The sequence below is a fragment of the Mustelus asterias genome, chromosome 12, assembly GCF_964213995.1.
Source record: "Mustelus asterias chromosome 12, sMusAst1.hap1.1, whole genome shotgun sequence".
In the NCBI taxonomy this organism is placed as follows: Eukaryota; Metazoa; Chordata; class Chondrichthyes; order Carcharhiniformes; family Triakidae; genus Mustelus; species Mustelus asterias.
This window is the reverse complement of record NC_135812.1, coordinates 49,682,007-49,709,370: the sequence shown is the minus strand read 5'-3', so window position 1 is coordinate 49,709,370 and position 27,364 is coordinate 49,682,007. Positions and strand designations below refer to the sequence as shown.

Below are 27,364 nucleotides of genomic sequence, written 5' to 3'. Positions count from 1 at the left end.
GCAGATTTCCTTCCCTTAGTGAACCAGATGGGTTTTTCCGACAATCAACAATGGTTTCATGGTCATCAGTAGAGTCTTAAGGCCAGATTTTTTCTGTTGAATTCAATTTCCACTATCTGCCATGGCAGCATTTGAACCCAGGTCCCAGAACACAGCTGAGTTTCTGGATTAATAATCTAGCGATAAAACCACTAGGCCATCGCCTCCCCGGCTTTCAAGGCAGAAAGTCTCAATGAGGGAATAGATTCCTAACGTTGATTGGGAAGATGCCCTTCACACAGACACTCTCATCACTGTTAAGAATGAGATCTTGTATCCCGTGTTAAGTGCTATCTATAAGCACTATGGGCTGCCTGTGAGCTGTCACTTGAGTTTGAATTTGTAGAATTGTGTTTTCAAACATTCGGGGAGGTGATTAATAATCCAAATGAAATTCCCTTTGATCCCTTGCTTCCTGGACACGAAGTCATGACAAGTGTGCAATGGGCTGCAGGAACGTGGATGAGGGTTTCTGGAAACATCTGAGAGAGGGTCTGGAACACCACAGAAAAGAGCAAAGTGCAGCAAGTACAGTACCTGTATTTCATACAACATCTATCTAGAACGGCACCCTGTAGGCCAGGCAATATTTGAATAAACATTAAAATGACCTCTTCTCCCAATTTAGACAAGGGAGCAAGCCCCACACATGAATTTAAATCTTTAAAAACATTGCTCACAATTCCTACAGATTCAAGTTCTTTAATCCACTAACTGAATCTCATTTGACAATTTTTAAATAAGATTCTGAATTAAACAACAGCTGCCCTATTAGTTAATACAGAGTCACAATTCACCACTGACTCGCTTCAGTATTAGCTCATTATTTGATAATAACTCCCTAATAAGAAAATTAAAAAGAGTACTTCTCCAGTACTGATGTGAGTAACACCACACTGGCACCAAAGCAGATTCCAAACTAACCGCAATTTCCACATAGAAGTAACTGTGGTTTCACATTAAACACACTCATCCTCTCACTATTGTGTAAATAGGAAGGGCTCAAGTATCAATCAGACATCCTCAGAGTGGCTTCCATATTTCATTCATTCATTTATTCATTCATTCATCACAAGGCATTCAGGAAACCTTCATTTTTTTTCCTGTAGATTCCTACATCAGACAGCCCGATTCTAATACTTCTTTTAAAAGTTATCAAAATATGTTCATTCTGACAGTGCAGCATCAATTGTCTTCACGGCCTGTGCGACAGGCACTGGGAAATGTCATTGCGGATTTTTGCTATTCCTTTATGGCCTAGGCTAGGCCCAAAGTGTCTCGGGACAAGAAACCTTCACCCCAGTAATAAACTCTCTCTCTCGAGATAGTGACCACGACACGTCCTGGGGTGGATTGGTAAGAATGGGATTGTAAGAGATACTGATTGTTCTCTAATAATTTGATGATTGTAGAGGGTGGTGTGGTGTCTGTAACAGATTACTTTGATTCACCCTGAAGTTATTTGCCAGGCCTTTTCCACCCTGAGGCCAATGATCTTGGCATGCCACAGACACCAAACCAGAGCTTTCGTCTCTATTCACCGAATGGGGTAGTGTTGTGGAGGGAATCTCTGGCCCACCCAAGCCGGGATGGCTGGATTCAGATGGCATAGCAAGCAGAGGGTGGGGCAGTTGGGGGGGGGGGGGGGGTGGTTAAAGGGAGGAGGGGAACTCCAATTGGCTTTCAATAAGGAGAAAATGCACAGGGCAGACAACCAGGCAGGGGCCTCATTGCTATTGCCATTTATAGCCCATAACTGCTGCTGGCCACAGCATAGCCATGAGGTCAACTGGCGAGAAGAGTGCGATCAAACACAAAGCTCCTCTGAATAGGCACGGGCTGCAATCTGAAGTGAGAATTCAAAACCCAACGAGAACAGAAAATGCTGGAAAATCTCAGCAGGTCTGTCAGCACCTGTGGAGAGAGAAAAAAGCCAACGTTGTCTAGATGACCTGACTCTGCTCTGACGAAGGATCACCTAGACTCGAAACGTTGACTCCATTCTCTCCCCACAGATGCTGTCAGAGCTACTGAGATTTTCCAACATTTTCTGTTTTTGTTTCAGATTCCAGCATCTGCAGTAATTTGCTTTTGTGAACCATAACGAGGGTTGGTAAGGTGTAGTTTCTACTGGAAGGGGATATCTCTTTATTCACTATATCAGGTGCACTCAAATTTGTTGACTGAAAACTGAATCGTTGTGTGAAAACAAGGGTCGCAGTGTCAAGGACGGAGTAGCTCCCCACAGGGTCTCAGTTACTCTCACTCGCTCAGCACAGCCTCCCCCTGACTCAGCCAAGCCAGGAGCTACAGACCCGCAACTGACTATCCCTATGAACCACGCCAACAGACTGCGTTTCACCTGATAGTTAATGGACTGTAAATCCCAAAATGTCCCTTAAAATAAACAACTCCTCATTCATACGGAGCAATCCTGGCAAGGCCGGGCCATGCTGTAATCTCACAGTGAACCAATCCAGGCCAACCACCCACGCCCGAGTCTCTGCCACTCCTGCTGCCGGGTAAATCAAACAGGCACTGTGGCAGATGATGTGGCAGCTGTGGGCAGGACAGGCTGTGTGGGTGGTGGACGAGCTGGTATTCATTTCAGGACAGGTGAAATGATGAGACAAACAGAACCCTCACCTCCCCTCGTCCACGTGAATGCCGCATAGGTGGCGCAGGATTTGCAATCCACACATAGATTCATTTGCCAGTGTCTGATTTTGTGTGGCACATATGGTGCAGTCCACAACTCAAATAAAAAGTAAGCATGGCTGGTGTACATTGATTCACACAGTGGGAAAAGAGGGAGAGTGCCTCTCCGGTACAATGCTGTACCTCAGGAGCGACAACTCTATCTCTTGGACAGTGCAAGACAACGCAATATGTACACAGCATTGTCCACTCAAGAGCTTAGGTATGAAGAGAACTTCCTTATCACAAACTTTAGCTGCGATTACCACTGACATTTTACTGATTAATATTCCTAAACGATGACAATTTAACCCATTGGCCATCAAGGAATTATTAACCTATAAAATAAATGGGCATCAGGATCTATGAAGTAAGTTGGATTTTTATTGCTGATTCCGTCATTAATTATTCCCTTTTTGAATGAATTTTTCACTCCCAATAAAATAAAAGATTTGTGATGCTATTCAACAAAAAAACCACCCCTTAATTTGCACTGATTGGAGTTTGCCAGAACACCAGTCACAGAATCAGTCACAATCCATTCCTTCAGGATCCTGGTTATTGGTTAAACACAATAACCAGTGATGAGTCAACTGGTTAACCATCTTACTCCGAACCGCTTGGGGCTTCAAGCATTCTGCTTTGCTGCTGGAAGCATCAATAGGGTCATTCTCTCCCATTGGCTGGGTATTCTGAGTCTGATTTTGAAAAGAGGCTAGGATTGCACTGACTAATCGCACAGAGCTATTCGGTATTTCTATGAATGAATGATAAACACAGCAGTGAAACAGCATTTTTGAATAAGCCCTGCAGCTAATCCCAGGCTTGGAAATCACCATGAATGCCCCCTCCTCCTGGCAACACAGTCCCACAGACATAAGCGCATTCAATAGGACCCAAGGCAATCCTTTTAGGACAGACAAAGAGTATAATCAAGTCCCACGAGAAAATAAAGCAAGCTGGCATCAAGAAACCAGTTCCTTCTGGTCAGTGCTGCAGCAGGTCCTTGCAGGTTAGAGCAAACAGTAAAGCCAGCAAATGAGAGGGGCGGAGACCAAGACAAAGAGCCAGGAAATGTCCCCAAAGCATGCCGGAAGCCCACTATTGGTCTGACAGACTACAACGGGGTCTTTACCCTCGATGACGTTGCGGGATATGTATTTGAGCGTTTCATCCAGCAGGATGACGGGCAGGGATATCTTCAGGACCACGACCCACTGAGGCCAGTTGAGAGCAGTCACCTGGAATATCAGCTGTGGGGGGAGAAAGAGAACCAGAGTCACCAACTCATCACAGAAACACAATCACAGAAAGCATACATCAGCTGCAAATTCCACTTAAAGCTTTGTCAGTTATCTTTTAAGTTTAAAGTTTATTTATTAGTGTCATAAGCAGGTTTGCATTAACACTGCAATGAAGTTACTGTGAAAATCCCCTAGTCTCCCACACTCCACCACCTGTTCGGGTTACACTGAGGGAGAATTTAGCACGGCCAATGCACCTAACCAGCATGTCTTGTGGACTGTGGGAGGAAACCGGAGGCACCCGGAGGAAACCCATTCAGACATGGATAGGACGTGCAAACTCCACACAGTGACCCAAGCCGGGAATTGAACCCGGGTCCCTGGCGCTGTGAGGTACTGTGCCACCCAATATGTTAGCCACACATGTTGACGCTTGATGAAGTGGCCTAGCAAACCACTTAGTTAACAGCAACTAGGGACGGGCAACAAATGCTAGCCTTGCCAGCTATGCCCATGGATCAATAAATGAAACAGTCTCATGTAGCGAACTGGGAATTGAGATCTTACCAATTACATGTCTGATTAGTTCATTAAAATTAGCAAACAAGCAGAGCCATTGGTCACACGGTCTCAGTACTTATTTGTGCGTTGCATATGGATTATTTTAAACTGTGCGCTTGTTGGTAATATGGGGAGATAAGATAATTGTGTGAGGGAATAGGTTTTCAATGCTGTGAGTGCTTTGCTTCCTTGGTTTTTGAATAAGGATAGTTCAGTAAATATACGTGTAAAGTAGATTTACCCGCATTTTATTTAAGTGTTTTCTATGAAAAACAGCGCACGTGGCGAAAACAGTGTCAGCGTAGCAACACCTGTAGCTCTCGATGATTTCTATTGTACGGCATTGATATTAAAGATCTTAATTCTATATCTAATTCCCATCAACTGTTTCCAGTGTAAATTGCCATGTCCAAACTCATCATGAGAATGAACTTCAGCTCTCCCTAGTGAAGATGGTACAGCGCTTTCACTGGCAGGAGCATTTAATGTGACCAGTTTACACTGGCAATTTCCATTGTAACTGCAGACACAAGAATTTACAATGGGAATATAAAATTAAAGATTGAATGCACAACTTTAGAATGATTCGGAATCAAGTCTGTGCACACTGGAGCAAAAATCCCCGATTTCCAACCCTGACTTCATAGGGTCCCAAAAAAGGCCATTCAGCCCATGGAGTCTGCACTGACAACAATCCTACCCGGGGATTCCCCATAACCCCATGTATTTACCCTGCTAATCTCCCTGACACTAATGGTCAATTTAGCATGGCCAATCAACTTAACCCACACACCTTTGGAATGTGGGAGGAAACCGGAGCTCCCGGAGGAAACCCATGCAGACACGCAGAGAACATGCAAACTCCACACAGACAGTCACCCAAGGCCGGAGTTGAACCTGGGTCCCTGGCACTGTGAGGCAGCAGTGCTAATCACTGTGCCACTGGACCGCTCCACATTATGTCTTGGTTTCCCTGCACAGATTCATGGGAGATGAGTTAAGGAGTGACATTGCAATGGATGTGGTACATCCCTCATTTGGGCATCACCTTTCCGTGACACACTGTCACACCTGCAGTGACACACATCCAGTACTAGATGGGACTACTGAGTTTGGGTTGGCAGAAATAGAACACAACATGGCTCTGGTCTCAGTCAATTGGAATAGTTTAAGCTTCTCTATCTCCTCTGTTAATGCCTCACACCCAATTCCATATTCATACTCACAGGCAATGGCTCCACATAGAGAATGAGGAAATGCAGTGACATGGAAATGCAGATAGTCCCCAGGAGCCAGATATTCACCCATGGAGGCATTCTCAACAACGACTGGTTTTCAGACAGGCTGCAGATAAAAAAAGATGAGATGTTGGAAAAGCTTAAAAAGCATAGGAGAACAAAATGAAAGGTTTCAATTTTGAAACAAGCGATGGATAGATTGACACTATCGTGTGAATTCATCCCATGTGTTGCCTTGATAATTTACCGTTGAATTCTCGGCTAGCATCTTCATCAGACAACCATTAGATTTGGCCACTTAGTTTTACATAATGCCTTTGGGACATTTGATTTATGTTAAAGATGCTATTATCAATACAACCTATTGTTACAGAAACATTGGGAAACTCTGTGTGGTCATTTAATTATCCAATTCAGCAGCCTAGCATACATTTACTCCCATTCAGGCCCCACAAGGTGACTAATGGTTCGGCCGCATCTGGAATACTGCGTCCAGTTCTGGTCGCCACACGACCAGAAGGACGTGGAGGCTTTGGAGAGAGTACAGAGGAGGTTTACCAGAATGTTACCTGGTATGGAGGGGCTTAGTTATGAGGAGAGATTGGGTAAACTGGGGTTGTTCTCCCTGGAAAGACGGAGGATGAGGGGAGACTTAATAGAGGTGTATAAAATTATGAAAGGCATAGATAGGGTGAACGGTGGGAAGCTTTTCCCCAGGTCGGTGGTGACGTTCACGAGGGGGTCATAGGTTCAAGGTGAAGGGGGGACAGGTTTAACACAGATATCAGACGGACGTATTTTACACAGAGGGTGGTGGGGGCCTGGAATGCGCTGCCAGGCAAGGTGGTGGAGGCGGACACACTGGGAACGGTTAAGACTTATCTAGATAGCCATATGAACGGAGTGGGAATGGAGGGATACAAAAGAATGGTCTAGTTTGGACCAGGGAGCGGCGCGGGCTTGGAGGGCCGAAGGGCCTGTTCCTGTGCTGTATTGTTCTTTGTTTGTTCTTTAATGAATACAGGAAAATGATAAACACATGCAAGTTAGAGGAATATCTAGAACTTCATCTTTATTCTATTCGTTTAATGTTCACAACATGTTGGCAAGGGTTGGGTTAGTGAGGGTCTATGAAGGGCTGGGTTAGTGAGGGTCTATGAAGGGCTGGGTTAGTGAGGGTCTGTGAAGGGCTGGGTTAGTGAGGGTCTATGAAGGGTTGGGTTAGTGAGGGTCTATGAAGGGTTGGGTTAGTGAGGGTCTATGAAGGGTTGGGTTAGAGAGGGTTTATGAAGGGTTGGGTTAGTGAGGGTCTATGAAGGGTTGGGTTAGTGAGGGTTTATGAAGGGTTGGGTTAGTGAGGGTTTATGAAGGGTTGGGTTAGTGAGGGTTTATGAAGGGTTGGGTTAGTGAGGGTTTATGAAGGGTTGGGTTAGTGAGGGTCTGTGACAGCCTGGGTTAGGAGGGTCTATGAAGGGTTGGGTTAGTGAGGGTTTATGAAGGGTTGGGTTAGTGAGGGTCTATGAAGGGTAGGGTTAGTGAGGGTTTATGAAGGGTTGGGTTAGTGAGGGTCTATGAAGGGTTGGGTTAGTGAGGATCTATGAAGGGCTGGATTAGTGAGGGTCTGTGAAGGGCTGGATTAGTGAGGGTTTATGAAGGGTTGGGTTAATGAGGGTTTATGAAGGGCTGGGTTAGTGAGGGTCTGTGACAGCCTGGGTTAGGAGGGTCTATGAAGGGTTGGGGTGGTGAGGGTTTATGAAGGGCTGGGTTAGTGAGGGTCTGTCTGTGACAACCTGGGTTAGGAGGGTCTATGATGGGCCAGATTTGGGTCTCTGGCATTTGTACTCCTGAGTCTAAATCAAATAATGGTTCCAAATGTAACTCACTATAATGCAAACAAACGAATACAGCCTCTGGGTGATTTGATTTGAAGGCACTATATTATGTTTGATATATTTGCAATGCTTTGTAAATATTGATGTTCTGCATCTCCCATGTTTTTAATCAACTCCGATGGTATTTCATTTAACCAGCTGCTTTGTCAGTTTTTATCTAATTTCTTGCTGCTTTTATCTCACTATCTAGAATTTCGGCTCCAATGAAATCAGTGTCATCTTTGCTTTCTTCTTCAAGCTCAATCACTGCAGGCTTTTCATTTTTTGCCGACAGTGCTCCCTCCACCCTTTCCCTATTTTAATCAGGATTTGTTAATAAAACAAATCTCTTGGTTTCAGATAAAGCGCGGCACAACATCGTGGGCCGAAGGGCCTGTTTCTGTGCTGTACTGTTCTATGTTCTATGTTCTAAAACAGCTTCTTTGCTCTTGACTGCTGTTGCTTTCAGCCCTCTGTTGAGTGCCACTAATCTCCTTCGCTGTTGCATACATAAGATCTACGCTTCCCAGTTGATCGACGATATCACACTGCTCTTTTAACCATTGTCCTTAAGCATTTGTTGTTTCTCTTAACTTGTTATTCAAATGTTTGCATTTAAGTTTGTCTTCTTCATTATTGACATTCTTCCATTTTTTCCTTTCTTCCATCTTTTACAACAGTGAAGTTATAATCCATGGTTTCTTCATCATTTTCCTCTGAAAATCCCTGTGCTACTTTTTCCCACTTCCTTATTCTTTCATCTGTTTCCATTGCTCATTCGCGTTGCTGGATTCCTTGCTTTGTGTTCCCTCTTTAACAATTTTTCATTTACTTCTTTTATCTTCTCTAGATTCCGCCATTTTTGGTGTATTCCACCTTGGATCTTTTTCAACCGAGATACTCTGTTCATTGCCACAAGATTATGACCTGAGTCAGTGTCTCTCCTGGCTAAGCCTTCAACATATTCCTGTATCTTTCCTGTCCCGTACCTAGTGGTGCATTAAGACAGACTTTCAACTGTTTCCATAGCTAGTAATTCTGGGAACAGATTGTTAGCCTGTTGCCAGGGGGCTTATAGCTTGAGGGGCATAACTCCACATCAAGCTTAACTGACTAGGAGTCTCTCCTGCTCTCACCGCTAGCCACTGGCATATTTGGAAGGATTTGCAGGTTGACACTCAACCCATTTGGCCACAGTGTGAACATACTTTCCAATGCCATCAAATCCTAGGGTGGGACTCAAACCCAGAGGCAGGGACACTGCCCACTGCATCACAAGACCTACTGTGTCTTTGTCTTCCATTACAAAATCCAGTTGAAATCTTCTTGTATTGCCAGAAATTTTCCACATGTATCGTTTTCTTTTCTGATGTCCAAATGATGCACTTGCTATCAGGAGTCCTGTTCTTCTGCAAAAACCTACCAGCTTAAGGCCTTGCTCATTTTGTTATTCAACACCATCTTCCTTGTCGTCTCTTCCTTCTCCAACAATGCTGTCCTAATCTCCCATAACCTAGCTCTTCCCACACTCCTGTTTTCACTTTTAGTTTCCATTTCTATCAGACATTTCATCAACCTCCTGATCTGGATGCGTTCTGTTTAGTCACTTAGTAGAAGAAGGGCCAGAGAACTTCATGCAAATAATGATGATCACCCAAAGAAAGAAGTCAAGGGCATTGCCGATGTTCTAACTTTCCTACAATTAGTCTGATTGTCCCTACGTCGTGGGTGTGCTGACTGTTACCTAACAAACAACGTCAGGTGTGGGCAGCATGGTGGCACAGTGGTTAGCACTGCTGCCTCACAGTGCCAGGGACCCAGGTTCAATTCCAGCCTTGGGTCACTGTCTGTGTGGAGTTTGCACATTCCCTCCGTGTCTGCGTGGGTTTTCTCCACGTGCTCCGGTTTCCTCCCTCAGTCCAATAATGTCAATTAGGTGGATTGGCCATGCTAAATGCCCCTTAGTGTCCAAAAGTGTGTAGGTTAGATGGATTGGCCAAGAGCATGGATGAGAAGGCACTGAAGTACATTGGAGATGACCAGTTTGAATTTCAGGGAGGAAGAAGGTGAACAGTCAGCAATAAGATTAATGATTGAATGTAGTTTAGAGTGTGGACAGGAATTATATGTTTACTTTGATGATTTTGAAAATACATTCAGTTGGGTTGACTAGATTAAGCTGTTGACAGTGCATATTGGAGTTGACTGGAGAGATCAACGACTCATAAGAAATCTGTACATGGGACAAAGTGAGACAAAGCAACAGTGAGAGTAGCCAAAGGGAAGTTGGAACCACATGAAATTGGAACCACATGAAATTGGAAGAGGAGTTTGACAAGGATGTTATATCACCAGTCCTCTTCAATATTTATGGAGACGATCAAAGAGTGGTTTAAAGACACAGAACTTGGCAAGGGGAGGGTGGGGGGTTGTGTCCACCGAGCATAACGGGGGCGGGGTATAACCGGCGTGGGGGTGGGGTGGGTGGGATGGTCAGTGAGTGTTGGGGTTGGGGGGGGGGGGGGGGGGGGGGGGGCGGGGGGATGGAGGGACGGGGGGATGGAGGGACAGGGTCATCGAGCATGGGGAATGGGGTTGCAATGGGCATTGTATATAGCAATGGGAAGGTGGGGAGGGTAGGGGTCTAATATGAGCAGGGAGGTTTACTGACTTAGGGAGGCACATTTCTATGTGTGAGATTACTATGTGTGTAGAGGAGTTACTGAGATTGGTGAGGGAGTACAGAGTGTGAGCTGAGTGACTGTGTGTGTAGAGGAGTTACTGAGATTGGTGAGGGAGTACAGAGTGTGAGCTGAGTGACTGTGTGTGCAGAGGAGTTACTAAGAGTAAAGGGAGCACAAGTGTGAGTGGAGGGATATCCACAGGAAACACATCCTTCACTGTCAAACACTGAGCCCATTGTGCTGGCCCCTTTAGGCAGCTTACTGCAGACACACAGTATACTGTACCCCAAGCAGAGAGAGCAGCTCCCTGCACTCACCATAGACCTGACTGATGTAACAGTAACCCATGAATGGATAACTTCCACTGTATTTACAAACCATTGCAGTGTTTGGCCGTTACTGTTGCCTGATGTCAAATATTTCTAAGATGTCAAAATAGGTGGAAAAAATATCTGTGAATAATAAATTTTGTAGCTTGAATGAGGATTCTGTAATGTTAATCACTTGGAAAGTAAATCTTCAGAGTAAGATGTAACTTAAATGTTCGGAATCAAAGATGCAACAACTGAATAAAAATATAATATTTTATAACAGGGGTTGTCCCAAAGCAGCTTGGGCCTTATTTTGTCTTTCCCACTTTGTCACAAACTGGAGTAACACAGAAGTTTGCAAAGTCAGTGAGAATTGGCACAGGCTTCCCTCTATAGTGTGAGTTAGTCACACTGGATGGCACCTGTGGGTACAGGCCCTGCCACACTTACTTGAAAAATGAAGCTGGGTTACGGTCTTTGGGGTGGCTCCGGGTCAGACTCACCTGTTTAGTGCATTGCACATTTCGATGGTCACCAGGACAGATAGGGCCATGGTCGTAGGGTAGCGAGATTCAAAGATGTCACACTCAATGTTTTCGTACAGCGCATGGTCTGGAGTACACTGCATGAAGTGCCGCTGAGGGAGGGAGAGTGAAATGAACTGATTTATAAATAGCAAGTGGATTATTATAATCACACATGTCTACATCAGCATTTATTGTCATAGAATCCCTACAGTGCAGAAGGATGCCATTTGGCCCATTGAGTCTGCATCGACCACAATCCCACCCAGGTCCTATCGCTATAACTCCATGCATTTACCCTAGCTAGTCCCCCTGACACTAAGGGACAATTTAGCACAGCCAATCCACCTAACCCGCACATCTTTGGTCTGTAGGCAGAAACCAACACAGCCATGGGAGAATGCCTATTGTAGCTTACACTGTTGATGGTGGTGGCAGCCTTGGCTTAGTGGGTAGTACTCTCACCTCTGAGTCAGAGGGCCAAGCCCCAATCCAGAAGCTTCTGTACAATATTTAACTTGTCTCACCTCAGTGCAGTACTGATGGAATGATACACTGTCAGAGATGCTGACTTTCAAATGAGTCGTCAAATTGAGGCCCCATCTGCCATCTCAGACAGATGAGAAAGATCCCACAGCTAGGCTGAAGGAGCAGTTAGGTGAAGGGAGTTCATAATTAGCTCCAATTTCCATTCGAAAAAGAAATACTTGTGCCCACACAGCACTGTGTCGCAACATGGATTGTCTGAACAATGAAGTACTTTAACATAACACAGCGACTGCAGCAACCAGAGCAGGATTCGGAGGAAGCGTCTAATGCATGTTTTTCTCCCAGTCGGAGTCAGTTAGTCTCAATTGCTGGATCAAGACAGAAATGAAAGTAAAATCAATTGTTCAGACTTTCCAACAGATAGCCAATAACATACTAAAGAAAGAAACCTCAACATCTGTAAGAAGAGCAACCATCATAAGGTATGCCTTCAAGTGGTCTATTGCTAAACTGGAAGACTTTTTCTCTCCCTCCTTTTCAGAATCACAGAATGCTACAGTGCAGAAGAGGCCCTTCAGCCCATTGAATCTGCACCGACGCATGAAAGGCCCTGTCCTGCCCACCTAATCCCACTTGCCAACAGAATGACAAAATAAAGGGTTTTATTGAAGCTTCCTTACAAGTTGGTTGAAGGTGACTTGTGGACCATCTTCATCGTACATGAACCACCAGGTCGCTGCCCCCACCGTTGCCAGGCCGACATACACTGAAAAAGACCAGCAATGGAGGGAAGGTAAGCAAAACCAGCGAATGAGAAATCGGTCTGATCGCGTGAATGTGCATTGATCGTTTTGCTTCTTCTGTTAACATTAAACTGTACCTTCAACAAAGAGTGTCCAACCCATAACCTGTAGGCCAAAGGAACCCTGGGGGATGGGGTGGGGGGTTGCTGATTCTGTTTCCTACATGCTGGGTTCATCTGTTGGAACTTCACATTAGCATCATAGAGGATGGTAGGAAGCCATTCGGCCTGTCGTGTGCTGGCCCTTTGAAAGAGTTATCCAATTAATCCTCTCCTCTGCTCTTTCCCCATAACCCTGTTATATTTTTCCCTTTCCATGAATATAAACAATTTTCTTTTTTTTTATTCATTCATGGGACATGGGCGTCGGTGGCTGGACCAGCATTTATTGCCCATCCCCAGTTGCCCATGAACTGAATGGCTTGCTAGGCCATTTCAGAGGACAGTTGAGAGTCAACCACATTGCTGTGGCTCTGGAATGTAGGCCAGGCCAGGTAAGGACGGCAGATTTCCTATCGTAAAGGACATTAGTGAACCAGATGGGTTTTTCTGACAATTGACAATGGTTTCATGGTCATCAGTAGATTCTTAATTCCAGATACTTTTTCTTTTATTGAATTCAAATTCCACCATCTGCCGTGGCATGATTGGAACCCGGGTCCCCAGAACCTGAGCTGAGTTTCTGGATTAATAGTCCAGGGATAATAACCCTAGGCCATCGCCTCCTTTGGAAGTTATTATTGAAAAACTTCTATTTATCAATTCTCTTTTTTATTTCTATCTATTTCTGCAACCCCTTTTAAAGTTGCACCTTTTATTTTATATTGCCCCTCCTCATTCTTCCAATCAAAATACATCACCATTCATGGAGCCGGATATTTGCAAAGCGCCTTTCCTATTCACACTACCTCATTGGTAAATTGACACTCAGTCAGGAGATGGGATCTGTTAATCCAAGCAGCTCAGGTCATGTGCAAACTAGTGGGGCATGGATTCAAACTTAGTACATGGATCGCCTGAGGATGCTTACCTAGTAAGCACCTATGCAAACCAATGAAGACAAAATGTTTGGACAGCCCTGAGGCGGAGGGTTACACAAGGTGAGATTCTCCTGTTGAGCAATGGTGCTAGGCACACTGTTCGATGCCAGCTCACTGCAGATTTAAATCTCCTTCGCTTCTTCCCAAACACAGACAGCGAGGCACCATTCCCAAGCTCAGCCCACACCCACAGGCTGTTCCCTCCACCTGTTGAACTGAGCCTTGGTGTAGCCATATACATGGGTGCCCAGGGTGTTTTCAGCAGTCACTCTCCAACTGTTTGCTTCCCAGCGATGGAGAGAGAGAGGGTTTTTTTTCAAGGTTTCTGGCCAAGCATCAACTTCCTCCCAGCAGACAAGTAATTGAACCAATGCAAAGGCTGACAGGTTAGATTGGTTACCCATCTTCTTGTCCTTAGGGCTACAAGTTTAAAGTTTATTTATTGGTATCACAAGTCGGCTTACATTAACACTGCAATGAAGTTACTGTGAAAATCCCCTAGTCGCCACACTTCGGCGCCTGTTCGGGTACATTGAGGGAGAATTTAGCATGGCCAATCCACCTAACCAGCACGTCTTTCGGACTGTGGGAGGAAACCAGAGCACCCGGAGGAAACCCATGCAGACACGGGGAGAATGTGCAAACTCCACATGGACAGTGACCCAAGCTGGGAATTGAACCCGGGTCACTGGCACTATGAGGCGGCAGTGCCAACCACTGTGCCACCGACTTTGAGTTAACATTGCTATGGAAATACTAGAAGAGATCTTTGTCAAATTAGATTGAACAGTTTGGGTTTATACTCGCTGGAGTTTAGAAGGATGAGGGGGAATCTGATCGAGGTATATAAAATACTAAAAGGGATTTATAGAGTAAATGTAGACCAAATGTTCCCCCTTATGGGGCAATCTAGAGGTCACAGGTATAAGTTGAGAGGAGGAACTACTTCTCGCAAAGGGTGGTGAAATTGTGGAATTCATTGCCCCATAGCACAGTAGAGTCTGAATCATTGAATAGTTTCAAGAGGGAGACAGATAAGATATATTTCTAATAAAAAGGGAAAGAGGGATATGGGGAAACAGGTGAGGAGGTGGATTTGAGACCAGGGAGAGATCAGCCATGATCTGATTGAATGGTGGAGCAGGCTCGAAGGGCTGTATTGCCAACTTCTGCTCCTAATTCCTATGTTCCTATTTTATCAAGGAATAAAGGGGGAGTTAATAAGCATAACTGAGAAACTCTTAAGAACTTTAGTTAATTTGAACTCAAAGTCAAGACAAATGTGATCATATTGGTCTGACACTTCAATGGAAACTTTCAAAGATCCTCACCTCCAATAGCGATGTAGCGGAAGAATAGCCAGCCACTAATTAGCGACTCTTTGGGATTGCGAGGTGGTTTGTTCATGATCTCGAGGTCAGGGGGATTGAAGCCCAGTGCTGTGGCAGGCAGCCCATCTGTCACCAGGTTTACCCAGAGCAGCTGGACAGGAATCAGAGCCTCGGGCAAGCCCAGGATAGCTGTGAGAAAAATACTAAATGGAGAGGGGACAAAAGTGACGACAATTTAAAATGGGGTGAACAATAATTCAGGTAAAAGTACATTAACAGTAAAAGTGTCAGACCATTACACAGACAAGAGGTGGAATTTTCCCATCCCGCCCCCCCCATGGGAATCGTAGTAGGTGGGATACGGATCAAAGAACAAAGAACAATACAGCACAGGAACAGGCCCTTCGGCCCTCCAAGCCCGCGCCGCTCCCCGGTCCAGGATTGAATCCTGAATCCAGGATCCCCGCCCAATTTTCCAGCCTATCTACATACCAATATCCTATCCACCGAGCTGTCCCTCACAGCTACGATGCTTTGTTCATTACAACCTATTAACTCACCCCCACCCCCCTATTCCAGACCATGTGATCCCCAGGGAGAGGCGAAAACCCAGAGTGAAAAACCCCAGGGCCAATATGGGGAAAAAAAAAAATCTGGGAAATTCCTCTCCGACCCCCTGAGGCGATCGAAACGAGTCCAGGAGATCACAATGGCCCTGATCGGAAAATGCTTCCCAACCCTAGTCATTTCCACTTCCATGAACACCATATGAATTCCCTGCCCCCGAGACAGGTTCCCAACTATCCGCAGTCTCGCTCTGTACTGGCACCAGCAAGATGATCATAGAATGAAGCCTTGAAACGAGAAACAAGGAACAATTAGCCCGCGCCGCTCCCTGGTCCAAACTAGACCACTCTTTTGTATCCCTCCATTCCCACTCCGGTCATATAGCTGTCTAGATAAGTCTTAAACGTTCACAGTGTGTCCGCCTCCACCACCTTGCCCGGCAACACATTCCAGGCCCCCACGACCCTCTGTGTGAAATATGTCCTTCTGATATCTGTGTTAAACCTCCCCCCTTCAAAGAACAAAGAACAAAGAACAGTACAGCACAGGAAACAGGCCTTCGGCCCTCCAAGCCTGTGCCGCTCCTTGGTCCAACTAGACCAATCGTTTGTATCCCTCCATTCCCAGGCTGCTCATGTGACTATCCAGGTAAGTCTTAAACGATGTCAGCGTGCCTGCCTCCACCACCCTACTTGGCAGCGCATTCCAGGCCCCCACCACCCTCTGTGTAAAAAACGTCCCTCTGATGTCTGAGTTATACTTCGCCCCTCTCAGCTTGAGCCCGTGACCCCTCGTGATCGTCACCTCCGACCTGGGAAAAAGCTTCCCACTGTTCACCCTATCTATACCCTTCATAATCTTGTATACCTCTATTAGATCTCCCCTCATTCTCCGTCTTTCCAAGGAGAACAACCCCAGTCTACCCAATCTCTCCTCATAGCTAAGACCCTCCATACCAGGCAACATCCTGGTAAACCTTCTCTGCACTCTCTCCAATGCCTCCACGTCCTTCTGGTAGTGCGGCGACCAGAACTGGACGCAGTACTCCAAATGCAAAGGTGGGTGAGCGTGGCCAGAAAATCCTGCCCAAGTTGTTGTCAAGCTCCCTCCAAAGCTGACCTCGTGCCAGTCATCAGAGGCGGCACTGAAGCATCTTGGGCTGCTGTTTCCCTAGATTGTCCGCCCGTCTGTCAGCCAACCAATACGATCTCGCCAGTGGCCCTGACCAAGCGTGCCAATACGCGATGTGAAGGGCAGGGTTGGTGCAGCACACCTTGCTATCATTTGACAGACTTTGATGGGGACTAACCATTTAATCCTAGAGTGTAGAAAGAGGCCATTTGGCCCGTCGAGTCTGAACCAACTCTGTGAAAGAGCATCCCACCAAAGCCCTCCCATCTGCCCTCTCCCCGTATCCACTCATCATCTAACTTGCACATTGTTGGGCACTCAGGGGCAACTTAGCATGGCCAATCAACTGTTGGTAAATGTCAATCACCAGGTCTTATCCGTAGCTACAAAGCTCTTTTCCTGCCAATCACACTGGCAGGAATTCTTGGTGGAATTTAGTATATTTTGCAGGGAGTATAAGTATACATTAGTTAACGGAACACACATCTTGGATGGACATGACTGGGGTGGTTGGGTGGGGTTGAAGGCGGGCCAGTACTTCCTCATATTACAACCAATCAGAATTATTAATCATGGCATCCTCTTGCTTTAGAGACATGTTTATGGAGTTAAAGGTGGAAGTTTAGGGGTAATAGGTTAATTTAGCTTTGTTTCAGGTTCCGAGTGAACAGACAACCAAACATCAATCCCGGGCATCAGGAACTTTGGAAGAAGCTCCTGTCAGAGGCTTCAACATACTCAAGGGGCCTTATGTCCAGGCATTCAGCTGTGATTGAAGAACGAAGCTGAGGATTTTATTAGGGGAGCCAATGTCTGTGCAGATTGGGTGCAGACCACCTCGTTGCTAAATTGCTATACTCTGCTGCACACCCCACCCCTAATCCTAATCTCTCCACCCTCATTCTGATTCAAAATGGTTGGGGTCAAATTCATTTCTACCCTTATATCTCTGCAGCTCCAGGAAACAGGCTTCACCTACATCAGGCAAGAGAATGATAAGCAGAATTATGCCAAGCTGGTGAGCTAACATGTCGAAGATTATGTGCCCATTGATCCATGGAAAAATGCTCTTACCAGACAACTTCACCCACGTTTGAGGAGATGAGGTAACGGATAAACTGCTTCATGTTGTTATAGATGGCTCGGCCCTCCTCAACCGCCGAGACTATGGTGGAAAAGTTGTCATCTGACAACACCATCTCTGCCGCCGACTTAGCTACCGCAGTGCCGGAGCCCATGGCAATCCCAATTTCAGCTTTCTTCAGAGCAGGAGCATCATTAACACCATCGCCGGTCTATAGAGAGAAAGGCTATTACAACAGAACCTTTACACTTCTCCCAGAAGGTCACTCATTTTCACGAAACCTGCTTCCCCGTGTTCAATGCCAACTCAGTTTGAGAGTCAGAAAGTTGTGGGTTTAAGTCTCGCTTGAAGACTCAACATATGATTCCAGGAAGACACGGAGGGAAGCATTCCAAATAATTTATATTGGACCAGAAATGTTACATCAGTTTTTCTCTCCGTAGATGCTACCAGAACTGCTGAGTTCTTCCAACACTTTCTTTTTTATTTCACACACTGAGGGAGTCAGAGATACTGCCTGCCTGTTGAGGTGGACATAAAAGATCTCCAGATACTATCTGAAGAAAAGCTGGAGTGTTCTCCCGAATTCCTGCTCAACTCGTATCCTTCACATCACCACTAAAACACATCATGGCTGGAATTCTCCCAAAAATATTCGAAGCGTTGAATTCGCAGGAAAACTGGAGTAATTCACGCTGGTTTTTTCAGTGGGATTTCACACGAGAATCTCCTACATTCTGTGCCCTACAGAGGCCCCCAGTGTGAATATCATCATAAATCAGGAGGTGGGGTCTATTCCCGCCCGGGAGGCTGAAACCAGTGGGTCTCTGCACATGTGCAGTGCCCCAAACTGTCAGCCTCCCATTTGCTGGCCAGCTCAATCACTGGTCAGCCGCAGACATGCGCGCAGCGCTGCCTCCCCAACCCTCCCTCGGCTCGATCGCAGCGCCCCCCCACCCCCGACCATTCCTGGGCCAGCCTTGACCACCCCCCCCCCCCCCCCCCCCCCCCCCGCCAAACCTGGCTGACACTCCGCCGCCACCACACACCCCCCCACCCTGGCTGACACTCCGCCACCACATCCGCCCCCCCCCCACCCCCATCCCGACCCGGCTGACACCGCCCCCCCCTTCCCGACCTGATCACTGGCTGACCGATCCCAATGCAGAGTGGCACCAGGAACCCCCCCCTTGAGTCCACCGACTGTCCCCCTAGGCCCCAGCTCCCAATTAGGTCCCACCCCATTGGCAATGCCCCATGCCCGATGGTTAGTGCAAAGGTGTCCCCTGGGCATGGGCACTTTGCCTCCATGGACAGTGCTAGGTTTAGCACCCCCCCCCCTCCCAACTCCTGACCCTCTTGGGGGGGCCCCCGATAACTCCCCCTTCACTGCAGCGAGGTCAGGCTGCTAGCTCCCCGAAAGAGGGGAAGCTAGTGCAATGTCCTCTTGAGTGAAACACTTTGGCGAGGTGGGAGATGCACCGGGAATTCAGTCCCGGGCCTGCTAACAGCGTTTAAATAGCATTTCGGAGCAGACCGCGCTGAAAATCCGGTGCTGGGAGATGCTAGCAGGGCGCGAACTTGTGCAAATCCCACGCATCGCTCCCCCGCGCAATTCTCCCAGCCCACTGCACTAAAACATTATCTGTTCATACATTTCTGCTGTGAATGGGATATTGCTGCCTGCTCGCTTTCCCTGATCACCATTGTCTACACTTCAAAAGTATTTCACTGTCTGTGAAACAGCTCTGGCCGTCTCTAGCATGTGAATGGGGTTAGGGAAACTCAAGTCCTTTCTTTCACCCAGATCATGCCAAATGGGTTCCTGGCCAGCAAATGTATTAAGGTTTACATTGACAGCTAGTGAATCCCTATAGTGCTCGACTTATGAACTATCTCATTGGACACAGCCTATAACCTCCCCAATCCATTAGCTCCACCACTGGCTGCAAATGCCTTCAGCTGTGTGGGAGCTCAGCCTGTTAAATCTGCCTGCCTCGCCTGCTCTCTCTCCTCCCTAAAACCTAAATGTTTGACCAAGCTTTTGGTTAGTCCTTCCAAACCTGCCTCGTCTCCTTCTTGCACTCGGCTGTCATAGAATCCCTACAGTACAGAAGGAGGCCATTCGGCCCATCGGGTCTGCACCGACCACAATCCCACCCAGGCCCTATCCCCATAACCCCATGCATTTACCCTCACTAATCCTCCTGACACTTAGGGGTAATTTAACATGGCCAATCCATCTAACCCGCACATCTTTGGACTGTGGGAGGAAACTGGAGCACCCAGAGACACGGGGAGAATGTGCACACTCCACATAGACAGGGACCCAAGCTGGGAATTGAACCCGGGTCCCTAACCACTGTGCCACCGTGCAGCCCATTTACCTTTGACTCTGCAAAGTGACATTTGGGACACCTTATAAATGCAATTCATTGAATATTAAATATGAAGGACTTAAACTGGCTAGATAAATCAAGATGACCACAATGGATGGTGGAAAACCTTTTACATTGAGTGTCACAGGAACTTTGATTACACAGTATTGTCCATTCTCTGTCAATATCTCCTTTTCAGAAAGTCAAGTATTTTCACTGGATTTCCATCTGAAATGGCTCCATGTTTTGTATCAGAAAAGCCACTTCGACAACAAAATGATGTGTGGGTAACATCCTTTGGCAAGAAGCAATGGAAGCAGAGATTGGGGTTAGCCAGTGACCCTTGACAATGTTTCTCTTGAGTGAGATGCTGGAAGATGCACAAGGACAACATTAAATGACATATTTCCAGCCCGTGATGTAGCAAACATGTTGATTCATCAAACCATGCTGCCACTGCGCAAATTTAAACAAGAAAACCCAAACTCACCATAGCCGTGATCTCGTCAAAGGACTGGAGATACTCTATGATCTTGGATTTGTGCGATGGTTCGACACGAGCAAAGCAGCGCGTGGAGCGACAGGCCTCGCGCTGATCCTCCGGCGAAAGATCATCAAATTCCCGGCCGGTGTAGGCTTTCTCAGACACATCCTCGTTTTCACCAAAGATTCCGATCCGCCGGCAAATGGCAATGGCGGTGCCCTTGTTATCGCCGGTGATCATGATGACACGGATACCTGCCTTCTCACACATCTGAATAGAGTCAACAACTTCCTTTCTTGGTGGGTCCAACATCCCAACACAGCCAACAAACGTGAGCTCAGTCTAAAGAGAGAAAGAAAAGGAATTAGTGCTTCCACGGTAGATATCAGACAGATGAGACAATACTCATCCAAACTTTCAGGGCAGACCTTTCACCGACAGTATATAAATACCAATTTCTCTACATTAACAGAAACCTGAGCACATAATCAAAACTGTCACTCCTGTGCAGTGTTGAGGGAGTGTTGCACCATCAGAGATCAAACATCAAATGGAGGTTTGTTCTGCTCTCTTCACTGGATATAAATGATCCCACGGCACTCTTTGAAGTGAACCATGGGAGTTCTCCCTGCTACCTTCGTCAATATTTATCCCTACAGCAACATCTATCCACATGGGATCTTGCTTTGCACAAATTGCTTGCCCAGCAAATGTGGCGGCACTTCAGAAGTGATCAATTAGCTGTTAAGAACTCTGGATGTCCTGATGATGTCAACGGTGCTATATAAACGGTAGCACAGTGGTTAGCACTGCTGCCTCACAGCGCCAGGGACCTGGGTTCAATTCCCGGCTTGGCTCACTGTCTGTGCAGAGTCTGCACATTCTCCCCGTGTCTGCGTGGGCTTCCTCCAGGTGCTCCAGTTTCCTCCCACAGTCCAAAAGACGTGCTGGTTAAGTGCATTGGCCGTGCTAAATTCTCTCTCAGTGTACCCGAACAGGCGCTGGAGTGTGGCGACTAGGGGATTTTCACAGTAACTTCATTGCAGTGTTAATGTAAGCTTGCTTGTGACAGTAATAAAATAAACTTTAAATTTCAACTTTAAATGCAATTATTTCATTCCTTACTGGTATTGCATCTATATTTTTCATTTTGGAAACACAGAGAAATGTTACCACTTTCCTACCTGAGTACAGGAGCAGAGGGAGCTGCATGTATTTGTGCATAGATCTTCTAAGGCAATAGGACAGTTGGAGAGAGCAGTTAATAAAGCATACAGTATTCTGGGTTTTACTAATAGGGGCATAGCATACAAGTTCAGGTCGCCTCATTACAGGAAGGATGTGGAAAAGATTGAAAGGGTGCAGAGGAGATTTACAAGGATGTTGCCTGGATTGAGTGGCATGCCTTATGAGGATAGGCTGAGGGAGCTTGGTCTTTTCTCCTTGGAGAGACGTAGGATGAGAGGAGACCTAATAGAGGTATATAAGATGTTGAGAGGCATAGATCGGGTGGACTCTCAGAGGCTTTTTCCCAGGGTGGAAATGGCTGCTATGAGAGGACACAGGTTTAAGGTGCTGGGGGGTAGGTACAGGGGAAATGTTAGGGGGAAGTTTTTCACACAGAGGGTGGTGGGCGAGTGGAATCGGCTGCCGTCAGTGGTGGTGGAGGCAAACTCAATAGGGTCTTTTAAGAGACTCCTGGATGAGTACATGGGACTTAATAGGATGGAGGGTTATAGGTAGGCCTAAAAGGTAGGGATATGTTCGGCACAACTTGTGGGGCTGAAGGGCCTGTTTTGTGCTGTAGTTTTTCTATGTTTCTAAGAGCAAGGTGATTATGCTGAACTTACACAAGACACGAGTTAGACCTCAGCTGGAATATTGTGTACAGTTCTGGGTGCTACACTTTAGGAAGGATGTGAAGGCATTGGAGAGAGTGCAGAAGAGGTTTACAAGAATGGTCCCAGGGATGAGAAACTTCAGTTATGAGGATAGATTGGAAAGATTGGGACTGTTCCCAAAATCATGAGAGATCTGGACAGAGCAGATAGGGAGAAACTGTTCCTGCTCGTAAAAGGATCAAGAATGAGAGCACAGATTTAAAATTATTGGCAAAAGAAGCAAATGTGATGTGAAAAAAACATTTTCACACAGCGACTGGTTGGGGTCTAGAATGCGCTGCCTGGAAGTGTGGAGGAGGTAGGTTTAACCGAGGTATTTAAGAGGGAATTAGATGTTATTCGAATAGAAACAATGTGCAGAGCTACAGGGAAAAGGCAGGGGAATGGCACTAAGTCATGATGCTTGTTTGGAGAGCCGGTACAGACATGATGGGCTGAATGGCCTCTTTCTGCACTGTAGCCATTCTGTGGCCCCTCATTGTCACTATGAACAGGAAGAAGAGGATCATCCCAACTTCAACCTAATCAAAGGATGCTGGGCACCATGTTAGCCTCCTTATAGAGCCTGTCACTCTGGCTGCTAAACTTCTGTAACTTAGAGAAACAAAATAATATCCATCAGCATTCTCAGATCATCTCTCACCATTGCTGTAAGAATGATCCCCTCGTTAACAAGTGGGATAGCCCTCCATCCAACCCGACATCACAGCATAAAGCTGTTACCAACATTGTCTCACTCAGAAAAACCTCTTCACCAAAGCCTCAGGATATCTCAAAGCAGTTTACAGCTTTTCACATGAAGTCACTGCTGTAATGTAAGAAATGCAGCAATTTGCAGACAGCAAGCTCCCACAAACGGCAATGGGATAAATGACGGTGGCACAGTGGTTAGCACTGCTGCCTCACAGCGCCAGGGACCCGGGTTCAATTCCCGGCTTAGGTCACTGTCTGTGCGAAGTTTTCATGTTCTCCCCATGTCTGTGTGGGTTTCCTCCGGGCGCTCCGGTTTCCTCCCACATTCCAAAAAACATGCAGGTTAGGTGCATTGGCCGTGCTAAATTCTCCCTCAGTGTATCCGAACAGGCACCGGAGTGTGCCAACGAGGGGATTTTCACAGTAACTTCATTGCAGTGTTAATGTAAGCCTACTTGTGACATTAATAAATAAACTTAAGCTTATAATCTGTTTGTGGTTGAGAGATAAAGAGAGGGAATCTTCTCTTATCCTGATCCGATAGCCCTGGGATTTATTTTTACATCTACTGCGAAGGTCGACAGGGCCCTGGTTTATCTCCTCTGAAAGACAGCATCCCCAACAGTGCAGCACTCCCACAGTGGTTCCCAGACTGTGTTCAGGGCTCTTGACTAGGACTTGAAACGCCAAGAATTTAGACACAAAGCTGAGAGCGCTATCCACTTTACCACGGCTAACGCGGCTTGCTCACAGCTCTAAGCTGCGAGGCGATCCTCGATAAAGGAATTAAACCAGGGACCTGAACCCCCAGAATCCGAGCACCAGTTATTTTTAAGACACATACAGAGTTTGCATCTGGATTTGCCTCACTCCAAATAAAAGCTGCCACGTAATTCTGTTTTCTACAGCTGTAAATCACTGGGCTATATTTAGTGAGATGAGTATTAGGAATAAGATAAATTATGGAACATTTTATGCCTGGAAGAGGACTTTGCACTGAAATGTTATGCTTGGACTGGGAATTCTGCGCAGTGGGGGGTGAATGGGAAGTGGTTTAATGGCTCAAATTCCTCAGCTTGGTTTGGGTATATATTTAACTGCAATTCACTGTGTTATTACACACTTAAGAGATTTCCAGCCAAACGAAAAGCAGGAAATTCTGGCTTCTATGCATGAGCACTTACCGTGTTAGACTACATAACTGAAGCAGGCGGGAAAAGGATGGATGTTTATTGTGTGGCCGACATTAATTTGAAAGCAATTGGCAGTGGAAAACCCGCTTTGTTCAGGAATTAAGTCCCTTCACCTTCAGATGTCAGACTTGACTCAGTGTCCTGTCAGAAAGGTGTGGATTCAGGCTCCACTCCAGGGGCCTGAGGATGCCTCCTGGCTGATTGAGGCAGAGCTGTAAGAAGAATGTCCCTGGTGTCAAAGACAGTGACACCATTCTTGGCTGCGGAAGGAGCGTTTGTAATGCTGTTCAACAGGCTGATAGTCAACTCAGGAATCCTTCCACCACTCTCCATCTCCCCCGCTCCCCAAATATTCCCCAAACAGAAAAACAGTGTGTGGTGAAGATACCCTGAACAAACAAGTCTGCAATTCTGTAAGTGATTACTTGAATAGAAACAATGTGTAAAAATATGGGGAAAAGGCACTGAGTCATCATGCTTGTTTAGATAGTTGCTGACATAATGGGCCAAATGGCTCCTTCTGCACCATAACAACTCTGTGATCAACACCTGGAATGCGATGAACAATTTTGGTCCTCTTTTCTAAGGGAAGATGTCCTGGCATTAGATGCAGTCCAGAGAAGGTTCACTAGGTCGATCCAGGGTATGGAGGAATTTTCTTACAAGGAAAGGCTGAGTAGGTTGGGCCTGTACTCATTGGACTTTAGAAAAATGAGGGGCGACCTTATTGAGACATATTGGATTCTCAGGGGATGACAGGGTAGATGCTGAGAGGATGTTTCCCCTTGTGGGAGAGTCTAGGACTAGAGGGCATAATCTCAGAGTCAGGGATCACCCATTTAATGATGTGGAGATGCCGGCGTTGGACTGGGGTAAACACAGTAAGAAGTTTAACAACACCAGGTTAAAGTCCAACAGGTTTATTTGGTAGCAAATGCCTTTGCTACCAAATAAACCTGTTGGACTTTAACCTGGTGTTGTTAAACTTCTTACTGTATTCACCCATTTAAAACAGAGATGAGGAGGAATTTCTACTCTGAGGGTAGTGAATCTGTGGAATTATTTACTGTGGAATTATTTACACATATTTACTGCACAGGGCTGTAGAGGCTGGCTCATTGAGTATGTTCAAGGCTGAGATCAATTTTTTATCAGTAAGGGAATAAAGGGTTATGGGGATAAGGCGGAAAGTCAGATCAGTCATGATCTCATTGAATGACAGAACAGACTCAATGGGCCAAATGGACGACTTCTGGTCCTATATCTTATGGGGTGACACGGTGGCACAGTGGTTCGCATTGCTGCCTCGCAGCGTTAGGGACCTTTCCAGGTTCGATTCCGGCCTCGGGTCACTGTGTGCGGAGTTTGCACGTTCTCCCTGTGTCTGCGTGGGTTTCCTCTGGGTGCTCCGGTTTCCTTCCACACTCCAAAGATATACAAGTTAGGTGAATCGGCCATGCTAAATTGACCCTAGTGTCAGGGGTAAATATGTGGGGTTACGGGCAAGGTAAATATGTGGGGTTACGGGTATAGTGCCTGGGTGGGATTGTTGTGCAGGCTTGTTGTGATCTTCTCACATAGTTTCCAATAACGAGTCGTTCAGTGATTGAGGACTATTTATGAAGCTGCTAGCCTCCCGCTCTGCCCTGCACTCTGTCCCCTGCTCTGCACCCTCTGCCGCATTCAGACTCACACTCCGACCCACGCCAATCTCCTTGTCAACGATTTCCACCATTCGAAGAGCTTCCCGTCACACAGCCTCCAGCTTCTGTCTGTCAACTCATAGTGGCTCACTAACTGGTCACACTCTCTGTCTTTCACTACAAGTCCAAATATTCAGCCTGGAGTCACTTGCTAAACCTCTGTGGGCTCAGAATCACAGCTTCTTGTTATTAAGATTGAGTCACTCCCAATCAGCAGTTACACAATGAGCAAGGCCAAAGTACTTTTAAATTATAGACGCTGTTGTAAAGTAGAAAAAGCACCATCCAAATGGCACATAGCAAGGTCTGACAGATAGCAATACCATTAATCAGCTCATCGATCGAAGTGATGTCATAAGAATCATAGAATAGAACCATAGAATCCCTACAGTGCACAGGAGGCCATTCAGCCCATCGAGTCTGCATAACAATCCCACTCAGGCCCTATCCCCATAACCCCACATATTTAGCCTGCTAAACCCCCTGACACTAAGGACAATTTAGCATGGCCAATCAACTAACCTGCACGTCTTTGGAGTGTGGGAGGAAACCGGAGCACCCAGAGAAAACCCACGCAGACAAGGGGAGAACGTGCAAACTCTGCACAGTGACCCGAGGCCGGAATTGAACCCGGGTCCCTGGTGCTGTGAGGCAGCAGTGCTAACCACTGTACCAGAAGTTAAAGAACATAGCAAGGTTCTAATGCAGCATTACTTAAAAATAAAACTCAATCAGTCCATAAGAGGCTAGTATATATTTTGTATATATATTTAATACACGTCCTGTTGAAATATCTGATTTTTAAAAATAGGCTTACACAAATAGATATCGATTGGTGTTGACACAGGCTTGGAATCTGTTGAACTAAAGATAAGAATCCAAATCTGCCCTTTTATACCTTTGGGGCTTCTTTTATATCAGAACTATTTTGTTTGAAATGAAACTCAGATATCAGATGCTATACCTTCCAATAAAGTGCTGATGGCTAGAAATTGTTATTTCCTTTGTATATATTCCCTCCCAGACTGGGTTGCACATGTTACAATGGATGGTTCTGATGGTTCAGTCATCAGATTGAAGAGGCTTGTGCTTGAAGAGTTGTTTCTGCCATCAAAGGAATGACTTTATTAATATATTCTTCCACGGGATGCAGGTGTCGCTGACAAGGCCACCAATTGTTGTCTATTTAAAGGGTCATTGGATAAACATATGGATGATATTGGAATAGTGTAGGTTAGATGGGCTTTAGATTGGTTTCACGGGTCGGCGCAACATTGAGGGCCGAAGGGCCTGTAGTGCGCTGTAATGTTCTATGTTCTATCCCTATTTTCCCTTGAATCCGAGTGAATTGCTAAGCCATTTCAGAGTCCAGTTAAGAGTCAACCACACTGCTCTGGCT

General features: G+C 46.1%; 1 protein-coding gene across 1 annotated transcript in view; it reads right to left on the bottom strand.

The window, feature by feature from the left end:
• Positions 1–1,691: 1,691 nt before the first annotated feature.
• The window catches only part of atp2a3 (ATPase sarcoplasmic/endoplasmic reticulum Ca2+ transporting 3), a 183,954-nt gene continuing 158,281 nt past the window's right edge, over positions 1,692–27,364 (bottom strand). The window contains 7 exon segments of the mRNA XM_078225189.1: positions 1,692–3,989; positions 5,768–5,885; positions 11,149–11,282; positions 12,339–12,424; positions 14,832–15,034; positions 17,604–17,824; positions 20,482–20,817. Of these exon segments, the coding sequence (XP_078081315.1) occupies positions 3,750–3,989; positions 5,768–5,885; positions 11,149–11,282; positions 12,339–12,424; positions 14,832–15,034; positions 17,604–17,824; positions 20,482–20,817 (1,338 nt within the window). The 3' untranslated portion in view covers positions 1,692–3,749.